Below are 19,154 nucleotides of genomic sequence, written 5' to 3'. Positions count from 1 at the left end.
CAGTGTGATTTATCTTTAGCTGTCAATATTAAGATCATGAAATATGTGACTCAAGTACCGTACTTAAAGTCCCCCTCCAGTCAAAAATTTTTTTTCCCCTCGTTCCTTCCATTGAATGAGCTTCACTGTGCACAATGATGTATGTGCTGAATTTGACATTAGAAAGCTGTTTTTACATTCATCTGCTGAAAGAAGAACGTTTAAATCTGAGTTTAAGGCGTGTACTTGATTGATTTGTGACATCACAACTAGTTTAGAAGCCAATCGTGGTCCAATATTCAACTTACACAAGTGTGATGTGGAATCTTGAATCCTCCAGTACACAAACACTAAGAATGGACTTTACAGTAGTAGGAGACATCTTGTGTCCAGCAGGAAAACTTCTGAAATGAACAACATTTGCATATTCATAAATTGTGGATTTTAATGAGGGAGCAGGAAGAGATGCCATTTTAAGAATTTTTAATCAAGTAATTGAAATTTTCTGTGAAAAAACATCAGACACAAATCATTCGTCAAAACAGAGTATTTTTGGAGGATTCTTTAAGTAAAGGTTTAAGGTAATTATATCTCAGTGATGTCAGTGTTTCCATTTTACTCTACTTCATTCTTCCACTCAGCTACATTTCAGAGGCAAATTTGACACTTTATACGTAAATAAGGGAATGTGTGAGTAAGTGGAACACAAAGTACAATTTCCCTATTTGTCATGCTTTATAAAGTAAGTTTTTGTCTTCACTGGAGTCACATTTGCCCTTGTACTTGTGGAAATTTTAACAATTGTATTACTCCTTGGTTGTTACTTGATGTTACAAAATTTTATATACCTGCAAGGGTCTACTACCATGGAAGGATTGGGAACATATTCCTGAGCTGCTGAGCGTTTCCGGCCGGCCGGCGGCCATCTTGGTTTTGAGAAATTTATGTTGCACTTACAAAGGCTGGCCAGTGGATGGCAGCGTATGGGATGACACACTAGCGTCCACTGTGGTGGCTGATGTGGAACTATACCATTAAAACCCCATGCATATCTAAGGAAACGGCTTTTAAATAGCTGTCCACTGTAGTGACCACTATGCGTGAAAGGGTTAATATAGAAGCTCTAGTAAATAAATGATTTGTTACACCGGCAGCACTTTACCTGTGTTTAGCATTTTTAAGCGGTATATTAACATTTAATAAATGGTTTATAACACCCTATACAGTAATTATAAGCAGATAAAAAATACATATTTAAGTGTTTATTAATGTACAGTATATGTCAACACTTCTATGAAGACATATTTTGTATTATCACAACTGTGTTTTACTATATTGTCATTCATTATCTGTTTATACAAACTTACACCTGCTGACAACTACATGATTGTGTGTTGTAAACCATTTATTAACTCTTTATATACTGTTTATTAATGTTAAACAGGGGGATCTAAAGTAAGTGTAACTGTTGTGCCCTTTTGCGTGGTTTAAACTGTAATTAATAATTTATCAATGTGAACAAAAACATTAAAAACATATGTAGAGTTCATTAAATGACCTCAGATGGATGTATATTGTCCTACTATGATACTAACATGAATTTAAAACACTACTTAACTCCTCTAAACATCACTCTAAATAAGTTTCACATCGCTGGAGATTATTACAAGGCAGTGTGTGTATCATCTTTATCAAGTTGAACAAATGACAACATCTTGTCACATAAGTGATCTCTACCAGCTGTTTCAGTGATGATAGCAGATTTTGGTAGTTCATTAGGTGCCACTCAGCCAATCATACTGTCTGTTATAAACAGCTGATGTGGTTCCTGAGAGGAGCTGTGCAGCAGGAGTCATGTTGCACTGACAGACGGCGGGGTGGGACACGACCACCAACACCCACGAAGTTTCTGCTAAACTTTCTGATCTGACCTGCAGCCTGGAATCACCAGATACGTAACAAGGTTCCTCCGACAAGTCATGGCGGACACCGTGATCACGGCAGGTAAAAAGACGCTCTGTTAACACACCATCTCAGAGTTTTTAGTGAGGAAACTGCGTATGAAGATCCATGTTGTTTGTCCAGATTGATGGAATCCAGATGTTGTGTTCTGCTTGTGATACTGAAGCTGACTTCCGCTGGCTGCACAATGCATAGTCTTTTCTTTTCCACCGTGTGTTTCCGTTAAATAACAACACACTGTATATAATATACATTAAGAGGAGCTGATGGTGTGTGTTTCAGATGAAGCAGCTGTTGTGGAGGCAGGTTCAGTTGAGAACCCTCTGGTAGCAGTCACTTTCCAGAGAAACGTCCACAGGAAGGAGAAGTATCTGGAGGCTGAACCCAAAGCTCTGGGGGTACAGTGTGTGTGTGTGTGTGTGTGTGTGTGTGTGTGTGTCAGTGGTGGAAGAACTACTCAGATCCCTTACTTAAGTAAAAGTACCAATACAGCAATGTAAAAGTACTCCATTACAAGTAAAAGTCTTGCATGAAAAATCCTACTACCATAAAAGTACATCAACATGTTAATGTAGCTGCTGGGGGTGGAGCTAGTTTACAGTTTACCGTTAATAGGAGAGGACAAAAGAAAAAAACAAAGTTCTGATACACAAATCTATTTTCAGTTTTTGGACTTTTTCTCTAATCTTTGATTTCTGGTGAAATATTGGATCATTTGAACATTTATTGAAATGAAATCATGTGAGAAGTTTAGAGGGAAAAATCACTATTTGGTGGAGCTGTTAACAACTCATAGACATGTGAAATGTGACCCTGACTACACACTGCTTTTTGTAAGACGTCAAAAGACAAAAAGTTTGGAAACTACTGGTTTCATCTTTAACAATGTGTTGTATTTTAAAAGCTTGTTATATTATCCATTGTGTCAAATCTGCATCTGAAGAGTAACTAAAGCTGTCAAATAAATGTAGTGGAGTAGAAGTATAAAGTAGCATCACATGGAAATACTCAAGTAAAGTACAAGTACCTCAAAATTGTACTAAAGAACAGCACTTGAGTGAATGTTACTTTTCACTACTGGTGTGTGTGTGTGTGTGTGTGTGTGTGTGTGTGTGTGTGTGTGTGTGAAGCTGACGTATTCTCTTTGCTGTTGTGTGTTCCAGATCACTCAGATTGGCCTGAGTGTGTTTCAGGTCAATTGTGTGATTGTGTTCCTGGCTAAAGGCCTGAGTGTCATGGAGAATGACATACCTTTCCTCATTGCATCTCTGCTGGTAAGCACATGGATAACTCAAACACTATGTTGTCACATCATCAGTAGAGGTGGACAACAATGAAATAAATATACAATATTTATTTTATTATAAGTGTTGTGAATGTTTATTCTGTTCTACTTTATGGCGGTACTTATTTTTTAATGTTTGATGTGTGTGATGACGTACTTTGATTTTTCTTTGTGGTACTTTAATTTGCAGGGGCGCTCCAGTGATTGAGGGACTTACTTAACACAGATGAATGGTATAATGGAAGCAGCAGAGGCTGACATATCCTGACTTTTAGTCTCTAGTATGGATAAAACTCCATAAATTCTCAGTCCTACATTTCCCATAATGCAATATTTAAAGTCAGACCATGCATGTCTGGTAAATCTTTCACTCATAGATTTGTATCCTCCAAGCCCTGACTGGGCTGAGATGACATCATTGTGACATCATCAGGTGTTATTTTAGACTTGACAAAGCTCCTCCAGAGCCACAGATGATAGTATAAAGCTAGTACTGTCCTTGACAAGTAAACTGAACCTAATATATAAAATTGATGGACTGCCCCTTTAACTTACACTTTATTAATATCCTGAAGGAAATTTATTTTGCAGCCAGGAATTAAACACACGGGTCATAACACACTGATCACAGTAAGCCAAAGATAAAAACACCTCTATCATACTTTATAAAAGAGAGCCAAATCAAGTGCAGTTCAAGTTCCATTACAGTGCAGGTGTCTCTGTATGTGGAAATATGTGCGTTAGAGTTGTGTAGAAGGCAAAGAGAACGAGGCTTTCAATTGCTCTCGGAATATAAGACAAGTCAAACTCCTTATGAAGTGTTTGATCAGCACAGTTAAAAAAGCTGAGCCTTGTCCCAACCATTAAGATGTGACTGGATGACTTAATTAACAGCTTACATTTAGAAAAGAGTCGATATGCTTTAAAAAACAAACTTTCAATTTGATAGAATTTGGAAACCCCTCATTAAACACTTTGCAGCTTAAAATAGAACAAACTATATTTTCCATCTATAAGATTTCAGTGTCACTGTGGTGAGTTAGGATGATGGGGTGGGATCATCTACTCTTTATTGCCTTTTCTCTTTTCTTCCTCTCTTATTTCCTTCTCTGTCATTACTGTTCCACTTTTTCCTTTTTCTTTTCTTTAGTCAGTTTTTTACTACAGACTGAATGTCAAGTTGATACTTGCAACGCATCTTTTGGCCTAATTGTCAAACTGAGCAATAACTGACTCATTGTCATGTATATATGAACCAGAATCCTCAACGAATATCAGAATCCTCACTAATCTTTGATAAAAAGTTGAGCCTTACTGAAAAGTTTTTGTCTTTTGTCTATTTTTACTTGCAAAGGCAACCAAGTCACAATACATTAGGAATAGAGCATTGCAACCAGCTATTACACAGCTCCACTCCCTACAAACACTGTTGTCCCTTTAAACTTTTAACCTCCTTCCAAACAGATCTCTTTTTTCATGTAAAAAAACATAATGATACTTTTGTTCATACTGAATTTATTCTATATATTGGTACATTTTGGTATAATACATATTCTGTATCCTCATAATGTTTTTCATACTTTTGAATTCATTATTTTACATGTCAGAAATTGTCAGTTGTTAATTCTATTCAGGTTCCCTTATTTATCCGTGTGTGATTTCCTGCTGGAATCCACTCTACAGAGGACATTTTTCAGCTGTCTGTGACTCTTTGTGGTGATTGTGTGATATTTGCTCTCTTCACAGGTGGTAATAGCAGGCAGTGTGGCTATAGCAGCACAGAACCTCCACCTGCCCACGGTGAGTTACAGTACGGGGCTGCAGAGGAGGAGTAGTCTATGTACAGCAGCGGGCAGACAAAATAACACAAGCATCAAACAATATATAATAATACCAACCAGCAAATATAAATCCAGGCTATGGACTGCTTTCAGAACAAGAAACATGAACTGTAACATGCAGCTGCATTGCTCCATTAACTGGCAGGATTAGCAGTAAGAGGGGACAGTGAGGAGGCAAACACACACATGGCAACTGAGTGATGTATGGCATGAGTGCATGTGCTCAGGATGGAGACAATGTAGGACTGACATGAGGCAAGAGACAAACGTAATACACTAAATACACAAGTGTTGATGACTTGAGGGGCTACATATGATGGTTGATGCTGGAAAGAGACAACTGCTGGACTGTGAGACACTCAGAGGTTAATTAAATGTGTCTGGATGTTGGACCAAAGAGTCATAAAACTCATCTGTTTTTTTAAAGAAGTATAATTTATCACATCTTTATTTTTGTAGTTTTAACCATTGGTGTTATCAGATACTAACTAACTAACTAACTAATGCAAAGATACTTGTGTCCAGTTAGTGATGTGAAGATAAAAAAGGTAAAAAATAAAGTAACAATATAGAGAAATATAACCTAATAAAACGTTGAAGTTTTGGTTCATAAAAGAGAAATTGAGCGAGCAAATGTTCAGCTCTCATCTTTGTGGATTAGGAAATGGAAGGGTTAAATATTTTTGTCATTATGCAGCAGATAGATTATCTTCTCATCTAGATAGTAGATAGGAAATATCCTCAGAACAGTGGCAATTATTGAGAAAAATGTTTTTTCTCTTAAAGATGTATTTCCTGTTCTGTCTGTGTCTCAGCTGCAGGGCTGTTTAGGGATGCAGGTTGTGGCTTGTGGCGCCTCCGTCTTCAACATCCTCTTTAATCTGGTGAAAGTGGATAGTGTGCCTCCTTCCTGCTGGCATTATTACTACGAAAACACCTCATTTACTAATGCTGAGATTTGCCATGTTATTCAGGTGAGTTGTAACAGTGTCACCCTTATGTCGTGATGGGTTATAAAGCAAAGTATCATACATACGGAACATTCAAAGATACCTTTTTAAAAGGTTACCTTTTCTTTCTTTTGTCCACACATAATCTCTATAAATCTTATCCAATTTACAGGGCACCCAGGCCCACTTTTATGCTGAAGCTGCGGTCATCCAGGCAACTCTGTTGGCCATCTCAGCTGCTCTGGCTGCCTATTGCTGCAAGGTGGTCAACTGCTGCTCGCCAGCTCCCAAAATGGTGAGTAGATGTCGATGGTGGCTGTGGTAATACAGCTGCAGAGGCTTTCCAGTTGTGTCACAAATCGTCCTCTGTACAACAGGGTTCCCTAAAATGTATAAATATACCAGCCATGCTAGAAAAAGAGAGATGATCATTTTTGGGAGCAGAATTTCATTAAGCCCCACAAAGGCAAGGATCTTCACAAAGTAAATATTATACTTCACCATTTCATTGCAGTGTCAACCATTCACTGGCTTACATTTGTCCTGTACCGTCTTTTCTGTCTCTTTCAGCCGGTGATCACAGTACAAACCCCCCCTGTCCAGCAGTGAGGAGACAAACTGGACCAGCGCAGAAGACACATGTACAACCACATACAAACGTAACACAAAGTTAAAGCTGCACTCATTCATATTTTTATGTTAATGAATGCTTGTTGTCATGAACCATATATTTTTTTACACTAGATAACATGTTTTTATATGTACTAACTCTCTGTTCATGTGAACTTTTATCATAGTATGTCAAAAAGTAAAGTCAAATAGTAAAGTCAAGACAGCAATCTGATGAAATTGGACCCATTAAAGGTGCAGTGTGTAGAATTTAGTGGCATCTAGCAGAACGGACTTGGCAGAAACAGAATATAATATTCATAAGTATGTTTTAATTAGTGTATAATCACCTGAAAATAAGAATTGTTGTGCTTTTGTTACCTTAGAATGAGCCCTTTATATCTACATAGGGAGCAGTCTGTCATGTTGCACCACCATATTTCTACAATAGCCCAGAATGGACAAATCAAACACTGGCTCTAGAGAGAGCCTTTTACATTTTTCACGAGTTTCGTGGCCACTAAATCCTACACACTGGTCTTTTAAAATGTCTCTATAGTTTGTAACTTGCTCAACTGTGGCAATTACATGAAAATGATGAATGCATAAACATTGCATAAACGCAGTATAAGTAGAGAAGAGTCATAAAGTCAGTGAACTGGCTCAGTAATGTCATATCTGTAGTTTGCTAACATTAGCTAACATAACTACCATCAGCTACCAGTCATACCAGACCTAAGGTTGTAACAACAAAAGGTAAATGGACTGCACTTATATAGCACCTTTCTAGTCTTCCAACCACTCATTCATTCACATTCACTGATTCACACACATATTCTGCAAGGTGCCAACCTGCTCATCAGGAGGATCTAATCATTCACACACTGATGGCACAGCCATCAGGAACGATTTTGGGGTTCAGTATCTTACCAAGGACACTTTGACATGTGGACTGAAGGAGCAGGGAATCAAACTGCTGATCTTCTGATTAGTGGAAAAGCCACTCTACCTCCTGAGCCACAGCCGCCCCCTGGTGTGTTGCACTGAATTCAACATTTCATTTTTAAATAGTCTAACTTGAACATGTAATTAACATCACTGAAACTAACTGTGTAGAGGAACATTTATACACCACTAAAATCACAAGTTAATACACTGCTTTTCTAAAATGTGTTTGTTCAGATTGCTGGTTAGTTTATGATGATCACTACCTTGTTTTATTTGTCTCTATTGCTAACAACTATGGATAACATAAAGACAGATCTAAATATGTTTCACAATAGTTTGTTTTTTCTTTTTGAAAGAGATGTTGTTCTGGTGTTAAACCATCATATCTGTTGATAGAATTCACTGAAAACATAACTGAACAGTAACATTAATGAATGAAATAAGAAAAAATAATAATGAAATTTCACAGACCAGTTAATAGTTAGTTAATCCCAATCCCGCCTAGTCTAAAGTGGGGAATTGCATTTGGGGGATTTTGACTCATGACCTCAGGTTTTCTAAAATTCTGCATATTACTCTGAAACTGTTCATGAGCTTTCCGAACTATCTGCACCAAGTTTCCCAAAGGTTGCCGATCAGTGGAAGGAATCAACAATATTACAGAGGCAAAAGGGAGACAAAGATTTTTATGGGTATGTTTGACACTTGTTATATACTAATACTATACGCATACTATACACACTAATACGTATACTAATAAACTCATAAGATCATTCATACTCCATTTACCTCCCAACAAGGCCTGTAATGATTATTTTACTGATTCATCTTTGATTTTTTGTTTTAGTTTATGAAACATTTGAAAATTATATAATAGCATCCTGTCATAAAATTAGTTTTTATTTGCAAGCTTTCTGTGTGACCCAACGTCAAAAGACCAGCAAAAAGCATTCATTTTAGTGATATAAATTATCTGCTAAATTGGAACATTTGTTACATTATATCCAGCAACTTTTTAACTAGTCATAGCAGGATAAACATAGGTACAACTAATAACATGAATGATGAATCAGTATTTACCCAAATTACATAACTTATACATCATTTTTACATTCAGTGTATAAAATGGCACACAGTTCAGAACTTTTCATTGGACCTGACCTTGTTTCAACCATCAGTGCTGTACAGTATCACCTTAACAGAAAAATACACTTCAAACACAGTACAAAACATTCTTGTTTTATTTGTCACAAACTGCATTAAAAAAATGTTTTTCCCACAAATATTCAATACATTAAACACGTATACATATGGTTAAAAAAAGATACTTCATGATCAGATGATAATGATAATGATCAGATAAAAATGGAACATAGCCAGTGGTTACAGTGGATCCTGACAGATGTTGGACCTGTACAGATATATTATATACACAGACAGCTTACTGTTCAGTTTGAAAAGGAATTACACATAATCTACATAATTCTCTATGACAGCGTCATGTGGCTCCACAGTTCATTAAGAAGGAAATAATAAGTTCACTCCCTCACATCTGCAGTTCATCTGCCCAGTGGCTCTGTGGGAGAAAATAGGACAAATTAGTAAAGCAAAAACTTGTTATACATATGAAATCTCTTGCTGTCACAGCCTCTAGCTTAATCAATTATTAAAATAAATAGTTTGAATATGAACTTTTGTACAGGAAAATGTAAAATGTTTCCTGCAGTTGTATGACATTTGCATATTTAATGCGCCGTTCTTAAAAAAAACATTTGTAATGACACTCTTGGTGCACATCTTCTTACAGTGACAATTTATAGATTTCAAATTTTGATTTTTTTTTGTAGATAACTGGTACGCTTTACGAGTTATTAAAAATCAATTCCCTTCTGATGACATGTACAGCTTGTGAGTTATTATAACTGATACAATGCATTAAAGTGTATGGAGGCCCATTCAGTTCCATTGTATTTATAACTAAGTATTTGTCTGATATTTCAAAACACTCAGTATTGCACACAGTGATCATCACCTGTACTTAAAAGATAGGTTCATCATTTTTCAAGTATGTTTTAAAACATCACTCATCTTTTATAAAATGAGTTGGGAAGCCGACAACAAGTCTAACTTTACTTTAACATGATCCCCCTCATCCTAGTAGCATCTTTATACTGCCTCATGCTACAATGCTACATGTAATGTAAACATGTCTCGCTGATGGTCTCATTTGCTTATGCAAGTCATATAAAAGCATCATGAGACTGTTTCATGACCAGTTAAAAATTCCTTGTAGTAACTTTAAATTTGTTTCAATTAAATTTATTTTGGAGGGAAAAATGACAGTGAATGATGTATTTTAACTGGATTTGCCGATCAGAAAGGATGAGTTTAGATCAAACCAATATTCATTTTCATTTGTTTTATATAGCTTTCCTCTGAACATCACATAACATTCAAAAACATCAACTCTGCCATTGAAGACAGCCAATGACAACTATTCTGTTAAATAATCATACATTTATTATAATAGATTTCATTTTGGGCATATGTGTATGGCTGTGAGTATAAGTCCTATAATATACAGTACATGAGTTGTGCATCATCTTTGTCTTCAACATCAGTTCGTGTACAAACATTCCTGTTTAGCTTTATGCTTTTAACTCACACTGATATTTGGTCGTTTAAAATGTCGACTGGTGCAGCGAACACTTTTACTTATCATTGCAGAAAAAGCACAGGTGCAATTAATAACATTAACGATGGCTCTGATCTATTTATGTTCTCAGTGAGCCAGCAAGCATGATAGCAGAGTCCTGAAGCTGCCGGGGACTCATTCAGTCATTAACTTTCATACAAATCTGAAACACATAATAGTGTAAAAGTGGAATTTCAGTCAGTAAATGTGACACTAGCACCAAGCTAACAGAGAAAACGTCCATCACAATTTCCTGAAACCCAAGGTAACAACTTCAAATTGTTTGTTTTGTTTCACCAACAGTCCAAAACCTAAAGATATTCAGTTTACTATCACACAAGACAAACATAGAACTGTTTCAGCTGGATTTCCTGGACAGATTTCTTTCTTAAAGTGCCCAACAAGTGAAATCTTTTACATACATTACAGTGATATGCAGATTTAGAAGTGAGATGCCACCACTACTTGTCTACTTCCCTACTCAGATTTGTCTCTAGCTGAAGCTGCTTTAATCACTGTTCATTTTCATGCCTGAGCCATACAGCACTGACACACTGAACCCTTTTCAGACATGTATTATGTAACATTGCTGTCTGGCTTTTTGTCATATAGAGTGCTGGTCTGATTATTATTGTGAATGACAGAATTCTATTCAGACTTGTACAGCTTTGTACAGAAATGTTACAGCTTTGACTCAGTAAGATTTTTGTCATGACTTTTGCTAAAAATGTCTCAGGTGTTTATTCAAATGTGCATGTCTGAAAGAAGCTTTATACTCACTCCTCATATTTATTTGAATTAGTGTCTTCAAGATATAGTAATACACTGTATGTAAGTGAAACTGCATCATGTCCATATCATGAGGTAGACAAAAATGAAGTGGGACATGGCAACATCCAATAAGAACGGTAACTATTAGATCTGTCTGTCCTCCACACACACACACACACACACACACACACACAAAGCTAATTCTCCTGTAACTTACTTGAGATGCAGACGGTGTGAACTCCTCCAGGTCTCCAAAACAGCCGTGTTTATGACGGATGAGACTCCCCCACAGCACTGAGCGATGACAGGCTGGACACTGGCCCTCCACAGGCAGGAGGTGGGATGGCTCTGACTTCAGGAAATGCTTAGATAGGCAGATCACATGACTGCTCATCCCACAGGACGGGTGGAAACAGCTCAGCTTCTCTGACACCTGAGGAAAACAAAGATTTGAGTTGTAAATGCCAAAAACCTGTGATAACAAACCCAGATACAGATCACATGTTAACACCGGGTGCTTATACTGTATATGTAAAGGGATTTTACCTTGACCAGACCTCTGCAGAGGAAGCACCTGGATGTCTCCTCCTCCTCCCCAGAAGACTGCAGCGGCAGCTTCTTCTTGGCTCTCACGCTCCCAAAAGCGATGGGGATGTGCAGAGGAGGCTGCAGACTGGGCTCGAAGTCCATCCTGTATTCCTGCTTGAGCCAGCGGGCCGTCAGCGGCAGCCTGTTCCACGGCGCCGCCCGCAGCATGTTGGATACAACGCGCCAGTGGAACTGCAGGCTCGACTCCTTCCTGGAGCGCCGAGAGACGTGGGAGAGACGCTTGGAGGAGTGAGGATGCTGCCACGCCCACTCAAACTGACAGAGAGATACAATGACAGAATTATTCATGGCTTAAAGCAAAGTCATGTACTGGGATTGGATTTAAGACCAATTTATAATGAAAATAATGGAATGAATTGCCCAGTTTTCATGGAACAAATGAATATTTAAGGAATATCTGACTAAAAACTGACAAAACTAATGACATAAAACATACAGTACAACTACACCTGCTTGGCATTAGACATTTGATAGGTTTCTTTAACACTCTTACTTTTTTATTTTAAAGGGGACGTATTCTGATCATTTCCAGGTCTAACAGAGAGATCAATATTTGAAATGATGGAGAGAACTGCAACACATAGAGCTAATCAATTGGTTGCCAACTATTGAACTATGTCAACTATTTTTTTTTTTATCATTCATTAATTGTTTGGTGTCATTTTTTTAAAGAAAAAATGTCCAATTTATCTGATTCCAGCTTCTTAAATGTGAAGATTTTCTGGTTTCTTAAGTCCTCTGGGACAGTAAAGTGAATATCTTTGGGTTGTGGACTGTTGGTCAGGACAAAACAAGACATCTAAGGTTGCATCTTGGGCTTGAGATTGACATTTTTCACCATTTTATGACATTTTATAGAACAAATAACTAATCGATTAATCGAGAAAATAATCGACAGATTATTTGATGATGAAAACAATTGTTAGTTAAAGCCCTATTATAAATATAGATAATGAGTCCAAATGATGACTATGACACAGTACAGTTTACTGTTATATATCTTTAAACATGATTAGAATATATTCACATTCAATATTAGTCATATCAAAATCTTACTTACCCTCAGGGCAGCAATATCAGAGGGGAAGCCGTGTATAATGAGGACCATCTCCCTGAACAAGACATAGGAATATAATCAGAATATCACTATGTGATTACACAGATGTAGTAGATCATGTAGTACAGTATGATCATGTAGTACAATGCAGTATTCATACCAGATTACACAGATGTAGGACAGTATAAATCATGTAATACAGAGTGATCATGTAGTACAGTATAATCATGTAGTACAGTATGATCATGTAGTACAGTATAGTATAGATCATGTAGTGCAGTATAGATATGTAGTACAGTGCAGTATGATCATGTGGTACAGTGGAGTATAGATATGTAGTGTAGTGCAGTATGAGTATGTAGTACAGTGCAGTATAGAAATGTAGTTCAGTACAGTATAGATATGTAGTATAGTGCAGTATGTATATGTAGTTCAGTGCAGTATGATCATATAGTACAGTGCAGTATGATCATGTGATCATGTAGTACAGTGCAGTATAGATATGCAGTACAGTGCAGTATGATCATGTAGTACAGTGCAGTATGATCATGTGATCATGTAGTACAGTGCAGTATAGATATGCAGTACAGTGCAGTATAGATATGCAGTACAGTGCAGTATGTATATGTAGTTCAGTGCAGTATGATCATATAGTACAGTGCAGTATGATCATGTGATCATGTAGTACAGTGCAGTATAGATATGCAGTACAGTGCAGTATAGATATGCAGTACAGTGCAGTATGATCATGTAGTACAGTGCAGTATAGATATGCAGTACAGTGCAGTATAGATATGTAGTACAGTGCAGTATTCATACCACGGTCCTCTGCCGCTGGTCCTCTTGGCTCCTCCGCGGTGCCGTCCGGCGTTGTGCTGTCCGATCCTGCGTTCAGGGTTCACAGTGAAGCCAATGTAGATGCGGCCTTTGAATTTCGGGTTGATGCAGTACAGCATGTACACACCAAAGAAGCTCTCCACCTCTACTACCATTGTAGAGGAAACTAACAGCAGGTTCACTGTTAAGCTGATTTTCGAACGGCCGCTAAAGGCACAAACTGTAAAATATCAGATAACTAGCGTGTGTGCGGAATAAACAAAAAGTATTGAATCAAAGTAACATATCCGACAATTAAATTGCGGTAATACTGCCATTCTCGTGGCAATATCACCATTTACTGTAATTACGTTTCACAGTTCATCGCGGACTTTCGAGTTGCTACAAATGTTATGTTTCATTTTATTCATGTTAAGCGTACAAACAATCTGTATTAGTAGTTCACCAAGTTGCCTGATTACAAATAATGTTCAAAAGACGCATTGTGTCTCGCAGAGCTGCTAATAAAAACTCACTACATGAATAGCAGGCGTTTGACAGCACCATATCTTGAACTGAGAGTTGAAAAATAAATATACTTTCGTTTCATTAATCACTATAAACATTTAGTTCGTCTTTCGGTGAGAACCCCTAATATTATGATTCGCTACTTCAAAAAATATACCCCGCCCATCGTTTCTACTCACTGGATCTGATTGGCCATAGCTTTCAGTACCGCTATGTGATTGGATATTTATTCGGCCGAGGACCACTTCACACACGGTGACTGAATTCAGTAAGAACGCTGTTCAAACATTACTTCTATGTTCACTTTATAGTAATAATATATTTCTAAATTAAAACAGCGGCTCACAGCTGTGCTGCAGCTGTTTATTGGATGAAAATTAATATTTAAACCTGAATGCAGAATAGATTACTTCCGGTGTCAGTCTGTTCGAGCAGACACATGAAGATATAACGTTATATGACAATTGAACTTTAATCTCTCTAACAGCCTGATTTATTAACTTATTGTTCATACAGACATGGCTATAACGGCTGATCACATCCGGGATAAACTTGTCAAGGAGCTCGCGGCAGTGCACGTGGTAGGTTTCTGGTTGTTATTTGCATTATATGTTCTCCTAACCCAGCAGACACATGCGCTAAACCCCATTCAAAAACCCAGTTTTTATCATTACATCACGTATCTGCTAAAGTACGAACATAGTTCATCACAACTTAGAGGTGATATCATTATTTCATATTTATAACAATTCGGCACACAGGTAATTCTCTAAGTAATGATTTAACTTTCGCTCCCGCCCTCCATGGTGCAACCTCTGTGTTAGCTACAGTGGTGCGTTACAAGAGTCTGGTTAATAAATAAATGTTAATATATAAAAGTACAATTCCTATTTGTGTTTGTGCAGTTTCATGACGTGTAAGCCGAACTGATGTTGGATGTGCTGTTTGTCAATATAGTAGTTCTACGGCTGATAATTAACGCAGCACTAAAATTAACATTTTTTCATTGAAGTCTGGTTTAGCTCTGAGAAAGCAGGCCCCCAGCTAATCAAACAAGGCAGAACATTGCTTCTATAACAATGTAGGTGACAATAATGATTGACTGTTAGTTAGAAGGTTCACTCAGGCAGGAACAAGATAGAGTACACCATCATATACGATTCAGAACCAGCAGAATGTGAATGAGTTGTGTATCTCTTGGATTTTTGCTGATTAACCTTTGACGCTGGATGGTACCAACCTTTATCTTTGCCTTCTCCAGGAAGTGGAGGATACATCACCCAACAGATGTGCTGCTAGCTACAAAGTCCTGGTGGTGTCACCCCAGTTTGAGGGCAAACCACTGTTACAGAGACACAGGTATTACTGTCACATAATGCATGTTTGCACTCAGGTCTTTGGTTCCAATTTAGTTCAAAGTACAGGGCCAACATTACCACCACTATAAGAATGTAATGTTTTCATTTTTCACCATACCTGAAGCCCATTTATCTCTGTGGTGTTGGACAGAAGTGAAGTTGTTGTGACTGACAAATATACACCAGTCAGCCAATTCTTCCTTTTTCAAGCACACTTAACATTGTTTGATTGACAGGTGAGGTGTCGAGTACCTCAGCTAAGCTCCTTTCAGACATGCACTTCATTTTGTAAATGTGACAGCAATTTTACATGTTGGTTTCATGTCTGAATAAGTGCCTCAGTCACTTTTATTTGAAAGTCAAGAAAGCAATCTGATGAAATTGGACCCATTAAAGGTGCAGTGTGTAGGATTTAGTGGCATCTAGCGGAACGGACTTGGCAGAAATGGAATTTAATATTCATAAGTATGTTTTAATTAGTGTATAATCACCTGAAAATAAGAACCAGGTCACCTTTTATATCTACATAGGGAGCGGGTCCTTTTCCACGCAGCCCGTCATGTTTCTACAGTAGCCCAGAACGGACAAACCAAACACTGGCTCTAGAGAGGGTCTTTCGTGTTTTTCGTGAGTTTCGTGGACACCATAGGTTCTCCTACATACTTGGAGGTGGAGGGGGAGGGGTATTCAGTTGGTTGCAATCTGCAATCTCACTGCTAGGTGCCACTGAAAATCTTACACACTGGCCCTTTAACATTTCTGCAACACTTTAAACTAGCAGGGTTTTAGAGACACTGAGGTCAGGAAGTCTTACAATTCCCCTAGCAGAACCCCAACCAAGCCACCAACCAAGCTTTAAGAAATTTTCTGTATATTAAAAAAACCCAAAAAACACCTACATTTCACATTGTATTTATTCATGTAAATGTTCAATTATATTTTCTGTATAGTTCATCTCACAACACTATGGTCTAAATGTTGTTTTTTCTACACATGGCATATGTAGAGAAACAACATTTAACATTTAAATCCCATTTATTTTGAAATGTGTCAAATGTCAAATTAAAAAATATTCAGTCTAAAAATGATCTGAATCAGTCTTAACCCCAACATGTTATATGCTTGTAATTGTTGAATAACCACCAAATTCCCTGAAATATTATCAAGGACCTGACGTCACTGTCCTCAGTGGTAGCTTGAGCCCCGTCAGCATCGTCTAAGTCTTCTTGTTAAATACACAGAGATAATAAATGTTGTTTTCTTCTTCTCAGATTAATGTAATACATGTTTCACTTAAATTTCATCAAAAATAAGTTTAATAGAGTACATGGGCATCCTGTTTGCATATTATCCCTCCTCTCTATTTCCTAATTTCTCTACTGTTTGGTATCAAAATGAAGGTAAAAATTATTTTTTTAAAAACCTGAAACAAAACCAAAACAATGAACCAGGTGCATTTCCATCCATGCATTCATTCAAAATGTCTTTTGTCTATTTTCTGGAAATACTGTTCAAATGTGCATATAATTGGATGGAAACTCAGCTAACTTAAAGTCTAAGTAACATTTGTTGTGTGGTTTTCCTGGCTGCAAATGAACAAAAAAAAGATTTTTTCATAAATTGCTCCTCAAATGTAAAACATGGCTTTGACTACTGTACACGTATAAACTCCTAACCTGTGTGTTGTGTTTTGTCAGGATGGTGAATTCGTGCTTAGCCGAGGAGCTGAAACAGATCCATGCGTTTGAACAGAAGACCCTCACACCAGAACAGTGGGAGAAACAGAAGTCACAGTGACACACACACATCACCCTCACATCAGTGTAGAATTTCTGCTATAAAACAAGCCTTACACTTCTCTGATATGTAGACCGCAGACACATGCATGTGTTTCATTTCTGTAATATGGATATAAATGCAATGGAACGTTCCGGTGGCAATAAAACACATTGATGCTATATTTTGTCTTTATTGGTTGTTTCCTGTAAAGTAATAATCTATCAACTAGCCCAAGTCTTTGAAAAAACATTGTTTTAGCTTGTCCTGATTTAGACCAATGGTCCCATTATTATTTTCATTGCTTTTCTTAATTTTACTTTTTTTTCTTGTAAAATACTGGATAATCCAGGCTTCTTAATGTCCTTCAAATTAGTGTTCAGTAATATGAATAACATTTTCAAACACAGTATGTGTAATGTTATATTGTGATATTGATGTTACATAGTACATTTTCTGGAAAAATCCATTTATAAACTTTATGGATAGAATAATCAGATTGAATGCCTAGTTGGGATCATTCAGCAAATTAAGTATATCATCACACTGATGCAAGAATCATAAAAATCCAATATTAAACAGTCCTGCTCATAGATTTGCAACACTGCCTACTGCCTGACACACTCACACATATTAAAGGATTAGATACCACCATATCAACAGCATGCTAAAATATCTGACGATTTAAACATTTATATTGTCTGTTGATTTATATTGACATGTTGCCCGACCCTACTTGAAATCAACAGGGAACAAGGAAAAACCACTTGGAATGCTCTCAACTTATTTCCACCTGTGATAGGCAGTCACAAGTACACATTACCCGATTTGAAGGGGTCACAAACCAAAAAGGTTGGGAACCACTGATTTAGACCATTATAGACACTAAATTTCTGAGATGATATCACCAGTGCTATCACCACTTTTACAACAAAACAAACAAAAAAGTCAAGCCAAAACACAGAGGAAACACTAGAGGAAAAGTCAAGAGTGTCACCAAAGTGGTTAGAATGTATCCTCTGGACTATCTGTTGTCAGTTTCATGGCAAACCATGTAATAGTTCACTCAGAGCCACAAACCTCAACCTCACTGTGGCACTGGAGGAAAAGTCAGGATCACCAAAGTCAGCAGGATTCAACCTCTGCAGAACATCAGTGTCTGTACAAAATTTCATAGCAACAAACAGCTAGTAGTTGTTGAGATATTTCAGTCTGAACCAAAGTGGTGGACAAACTGACTGACATCATCATCTGTAAAGCCATGCAGCTAGCATTGCTAAAAAAAATTCTCCTTAACCAACACTTTGGTCCATGATGACCGGTCATAAAACTGATTGGTCAGGTATCCATGAAATTTGCTGAGCACAGTCAGCTCCAACAGGATGAACTGTTTTGATGACCTGATGTACATTTTATCTCCACTGCTAGTAAGGCTGTGGCAGTGACGTATACTGGGCTCAGATTTTTTTGTTTGGATGCAGCCATACACTGTAGATGTTTCATGTTTTGTTTTGTCAGTTTTCTCCTCTGGTTCTAAACCAACAATATTTCATGTGAACTTTATTTTTTACAGCCAAAATGACAAATGAACTTGAACTTAAACTAAGCATCTATAGTCATGAACACTGCAGCCTCTTGGGGTTGTAACAGGTCAATATAGTGTATCTGGTGCACATGTATATTGTGTGTGTTTGTGTTAACAGAGGTCTCCATAAGACATTCAGAGCAGGCGGACCTCCTGCCTGTGTGCTTTGATCAGTCTGCAGCTCTTTTTAGGGCTCAGCCACCTGAGACACTGCTGATATCAGACCTGCCTCCACTTACTGGTCATTCTCTGAGTCTTAGCTGTACAGAATTATGTGTATATTTATCAGTGTTTTTAGAGTAGAGGATTTCAAAAGTAAATTAATATCGACAGGTAAGTTCAGCAATATGATAGTCAGGTCCTACATCAGTGGACATTTTATAGG

At 37.4% G+C, this 19,154-nt stretch overlaps 3 protein-coding genes across 3 annotated transcripts; 2 read left to right on the top strand and 1 right to left on the bottom strand.

Annotated features, from left to right (window-relative positions):
* Positions 1-1,828: 1,828 nt before the first annotated feature.
* LOC137174871 (membrane-spanning 4-domains subfamily A member 4A-like) lies at positions 1,829-7,906 on the top strand. The gene is made up of 7 exons (XM_067580374.1): positions 1,829-1,983; positions 2,224-2,339; positions 3,105-3,215; positions 4,973-5,026; positions 5,883-6,041; positions 6,190-6,312; positions 6,588-7,906. The coding sequence occupies exons 1-7, from the start codon at positions 1,959-1,961 to the stop codon at positions 6,624-6,626; spliced, it is 627 nt and encodes a 208-aa protein (XP_067436475.1). The 5' UTR covers positions 1,829-1,958; the 3' UTR covers positions 6,627-7,906.
* Positions 7,907-8,731: 825 nt separating this feature from the next.
* slx1b (SLX1 homolog B, structure-specific endonuclease subunit) lies at positions 8,732-14,178 on the bottom strand. Its single transcript, XM_067580373.1, has 5 exons — positions 13,526-14,178; positions 12,710-12,761; positions 11,587-11,904; positions 11,258-11,473; positions 8,732-9,150 (listed from the first exon to the last, which is right to left on the bottom strand). Exons 1-5 carry the CDS (start codon positions 13,696-13,698, stop codon positions 9,121-9,123), a joined length of 789 nt encoding a protein of 262 aa, XP_067436474.1. The 5' UTR covers positions 13,699-14,178; the 3' UTR covers positions 8,732-9,120.
* A 43-nt stretch (positions 14,179-14,221) lies between these two features.
* On the top strand, positions 14,222-17,366 carry zgc:112271 (uncharacterized protein LOC553698 homolog). The gene is made up of 4 exons (XM_067580375.1): positions 14,222-14,318; positions 14,567-14,631; positions 15,312-15,409; positions 17,106-17,366. Exons 2-4 carry the CDS (start codon positions 14,569-14,571, stop codon positions 17,203-17,205), a joined length of 261 nt encoding a protein of 86 aa, XP_067436476.1. The 5' UTR covers positions 14,222-14,318; positions 14,567-14,568; the 3' UTR covers positions 17,206-17,366.
* The last annotated feature ends 1,788 nt before the right edge of the window (positions 17,367-19,154 follow it).

Source organism: Thunnus thynnus, chromosome 22 (genome assembly GCF_963924715.1).
Source record: "Thunnus thynnus chromosome 22, fThuThy2.1, whole genome shotgun sequence".
Taxonomy (NCBI): domain Eukaryota; kingdom Metazoa; phylum Chordata; class Actinopteri; order Scombriformes; family Scombridae; genus Thunnus; species Thunnus thynnus.
The sequence above is the reverse complement of the archived record's forward strand: the minus strand, read 5'-3'. Positions and strand labels throughout refer to the sequence as shown.

Coding starts and splice junctions, on each gene's coding strand:
- LOC137174871 (XM_067580374.1), top strand. CDS start 1,959: ATGGCGGACACCGTGATCACGGCAG. Junction 1,984..2,223: donor GGACACCGTGATCACGGCAG/GTAAAAAGACGC, acceptor TGTGTGTTTCAG/ATGAAGCAGCTGTTGTGGAG. Junction 3,216..4,972: donor TCCTCATTGCATCTCTGCTG/GTAAGCACATGG, acceptor CTCTCTTCACAG/GTGGTAATAGCAGGCAGTGT.
- slx1b (XM_067580373.1), bottom strand. CDS start 13,698: ATGGTAGTAGAGGTGGAGAGCTTCTTTGGTGTGTACATGCTGTACTGC. Junction 12,762..13,525: donor ACCAGCGGCAGAGGACCGTG/GTATGAATACTG, acceptor TGTCTTGTTCAG/GGAGATGGTCCTCATTATAC. Junction 11,474..11,586: donor TCTGCAGAGGTCTGGTCAAG/GTAAAATCCCTT, acceptor TGTTTTCCTCAG/GTGTCAGAGAAGCTGAGCTG.
- zgc:112271 (XM_067580375.1), top strand. CDS start 14,569: ATGGCTATAACGGCTGATCACATCCGGGATAAACTTGTCAAGGAGCTC. Junction 14,632..15,311: donor AGCTCGCGGCAGTGCACGTG/GTAGGTTTCTGG, acceptor TGCCTTCTCCAG/GAAGTGGAGGATACATCACC. Junction 15,410..17,105: donor CCACTGTTACAGAGACACAG/GTATTACTGTCA, acceptor GTGTTTTGTCAG/GATGGTGAATTCGTGCTTAG.